Here is a 3111-nt window from a genome sequence, read left to right on the forward strand (position 1 = left end):
GTGAGAAAGACCACAAAGTAGACACGTGTAAAAATAGAGCTAGATGCATAATCTGCGCGGAGAGACGTTTCCTTGATAACCATCGTATGGGTTCAAATATCTGTAAGGTCGCCAAGATGACTCCTTCCCCACGTGCAAGTACCGAAACAGAAGTAGACAATATTTCACCGAAAGACACCACTAGCACTCCTCCTTCGGAAGTTGCAAGTATGGAAAATTCATCTATTAAATCTAGCCCCGAGAATATAAGTCCTACTGAGATATCCACTGAAAAACTGGAAAAATCGTCAGATCGGAGGACTGATGTTTCGATGGAGATCGAAGAGCCGGAGAAATCTTCTAATTGTAGTTACTTACATGAAGAAGAATATACATACTGGCTTAAAATCTAATAGTTATATACAAATATCTACATGGTTACTATACTACAAATTAATCTCAATAACTGTAAGGCAGCTCAAGATTTAATGCTATATACAGAGAGAAAACATCATATCGATTTAATATTAATCACCGAGCCTTATAAGGTACCAGAAAATTCGTTCTGGACATCAAGTAAAAACAACACGGCTTGTATACGTTGGAATCCTGATGGTCGTATGAATACATGTATAAAAAGAAGAAGTGGCAGATTTTCCACATCCATACAGTGGAATAATTATGTATTTGTGTCCTGCTACATTTCTCCTAATATAGATATCAATGAATTCGAGGAATTCCTTGATGAAATAGATAATATAATCATGGACGCTCAAGACTACAAGATCATTATCGGAGGCGACTTTAACTCAAAATCCACTATGTGGGGCGCCTCTCAGACTAATATACGTGGAGATCGTTTGGAGAGATGGAGTGCAAATCGAGATATGATACTTGTTAATCACGGTTGTAAACCCACCTGCATAAGATCACAGGGTTCTTCTATCATTGATTTGACGTGGTGTAGTCCCAGTGCCAAACTTCAAATATTATCCTGGGAAGTAATGAACTTGGAGACATTGTCAGATCACGCTTATATCATCTTTCAGATCAATATGAATGAAGCTCCTCCGATATCACGACGTAAAAAGAATTACATTAGATGGGCGCACAAAAAAATGGACGCGGACAGATATAGAGAAGTCCTGACGTGGAAATGTGTGAACCACACACACGATGAAGAAGACGTAAATAAAATGGCTAAATGGACGCAGGAGGTTATTACTGAAGCTTGTAATTACAGCATACCTATTATAATCAACATGCGAAGAGAGAGTGTATATTAGTGGAATAGTCAAATAGCCAAAGCACGATTTGAGTGTAATCAAGCCAGAAGGAAATGGCAGAAGATGAAGAAAAATAAAGCTGTCACTAATATACTACTTGCGGAAGAATCTTATAGATCCAAAAAGAAAATACTTTGTACGTTAATAAAGAAGGCTAAAAGTCAAGCATGGAACGATCTTATTCAAAGTGTAGAAAAAGACCCTTGGGATCTCCCATATAAAATCGTGATGAAGAAACTACGGCTAAGTACACCTTGTTTCGGCGAAACCTTCCCGATTGAGATCCTGGAACAATTAGTCGACAGACTATTTCCACAAGATCTTCTGTATAACGAGGGAATAATTGAAGAAGATGCTACCGAACCTTGGCTCGAAGAATACGATATAACTATTGAAGAGATCAATAACATCCTAAAGAAAAAAACAGGGGCTAATAAAGCCCCTGGTATAGATGGTATTAAGTCCATCTTTCTCAAAAGGATCTCCTCAGAATTTCTGAAGGAATTGACTTTCGTCTATAATCAATGTTTACGTAAAGGAATTTTCCCCAACATGTGGAAAAAGTCGCTCTTGATATTGCTTCCTAAACGGGTGCAAGATATATTAGCTCCTAATGCACGCCCCATATGTTTGATTAGTGAGCTTGGTAAGCTGTTGGAAAGCGTTATCGACAACCGAATTCATGATTGGATGGATAGACATCCTGAATCACAACTGGCTAAGAACCAATTCGGTTTTAGGAAACACACTTCTACATGTGACGCACTACTAATCGTCCAGGAGATAGTAGCAGAGGCCAAATTAAAAGGCGAAATTGTCATTGGCATAAGTTTGGATATCACAAATGCGTTCAATTCAATACGCTGGTGTAATATCAGAAGAGCGCTAAAAGAAAAACAATTCCCGAAATATTTACGTAGAATTATCGGCGATTATCTATCGAATAGACAAATTGAGTATCCTACTATTCAAGGAACGACTATTATGAGAAAAGTTACCGCGGGTGTCCCACAGGGATTGGTCCTTGGACCGACCCTGTGGAACATCACTTATGATTCCATCCTGAGAACACCGACGGAAGAGGATACGATTATACTTGGTTACGCCGATGACACTTTTGTATTGGCAAGTGCACTATGAAGGCTGCAGTGGTTAAGGCTAACCTACAGATTTGTAAAATTATTCTCAATATTAAGAACTTAGGATTACACATTGCGGCACATAAAACTGGAATAGTAGCCTTTAATACTAAAAATAAAAATAAGGATATATACAATAATAATATTATGTACACTATATATATTGATAAAGAAGTGGTACCCATCAATTCCACTGTTAAATATCTTGGTCTGATCCTAGATAAAAATTGGTCATTTATAGATCACTTTGATTATATCGAGAATAAAATTTCTAAAGTGAGTCGAGCTCTTTGTGTGATTATGCCCAACCTTCGTGGACCGCGTGAGAAAAAACGCAGGTTGTACGCTCATGTGTTTGCATCCATAATCAACTATGGCGCTCCTATATGGAGCGAATCTACTATACATAGAAAAATTAAGGAAAAGTTACGCCGTATACAGCGGGTATTAGCAATACGCGTTATTGCGGGATATCGGACAATCTTTACAGATGCATTATTGCTTCACGCGAGAATATTTCCGGCGGACTTACATGCTGCGTATTTCCGCCGGGTATTCCTGCGGGTGCACGAATTGAAAAGACAAGGACTTTGGAATAAGCTTGAGGAAAAAGAGATTAAGAAAGAGGAAGAAATTTTCCTACGAAGACAATGGAGAATCTCTCTCCAACGTAGAGACATAGCAGAGGTGCGCACGTGTCATGCCAT

General features: G+C 38.5%; 1 protein-coding gene across 1 annotated transcript; it reads left to right on the plus strand.

The window, feature by feature from the left end:
- The first annotated feature begins 413 nt into the window (after window positions 1-413).
- On the plus strand, window positions 414-1265 carry LOC105257856. The gene has a single exon (XM_011268757.2). It carries the CDS (start codon window positions 414-416, stop codon window positions 1263-1265), a length of 852 nt encoding a protein of 283 aa, XP_011267059.2.
- Window positions 1266-3111: the final 1846 nt, after the last annotated feature.

The sequence above is a fragment of the Camponotus floridanus genome, unplaced genomic scaffold (assembly GCF_003227725.1).
Source record: "Camponotus floridanus strain SB8 unplaced genomic scaffold, Cflo_v7.5 scaffold270, whole genome shotgun sequence".
Classification (NCBI taxonomy): Eukaryota; Metazoa; Arthropoda; class Insecta; order Hymenoptera; family Formicidae; genus Camponotus; species Camponotus floridanus.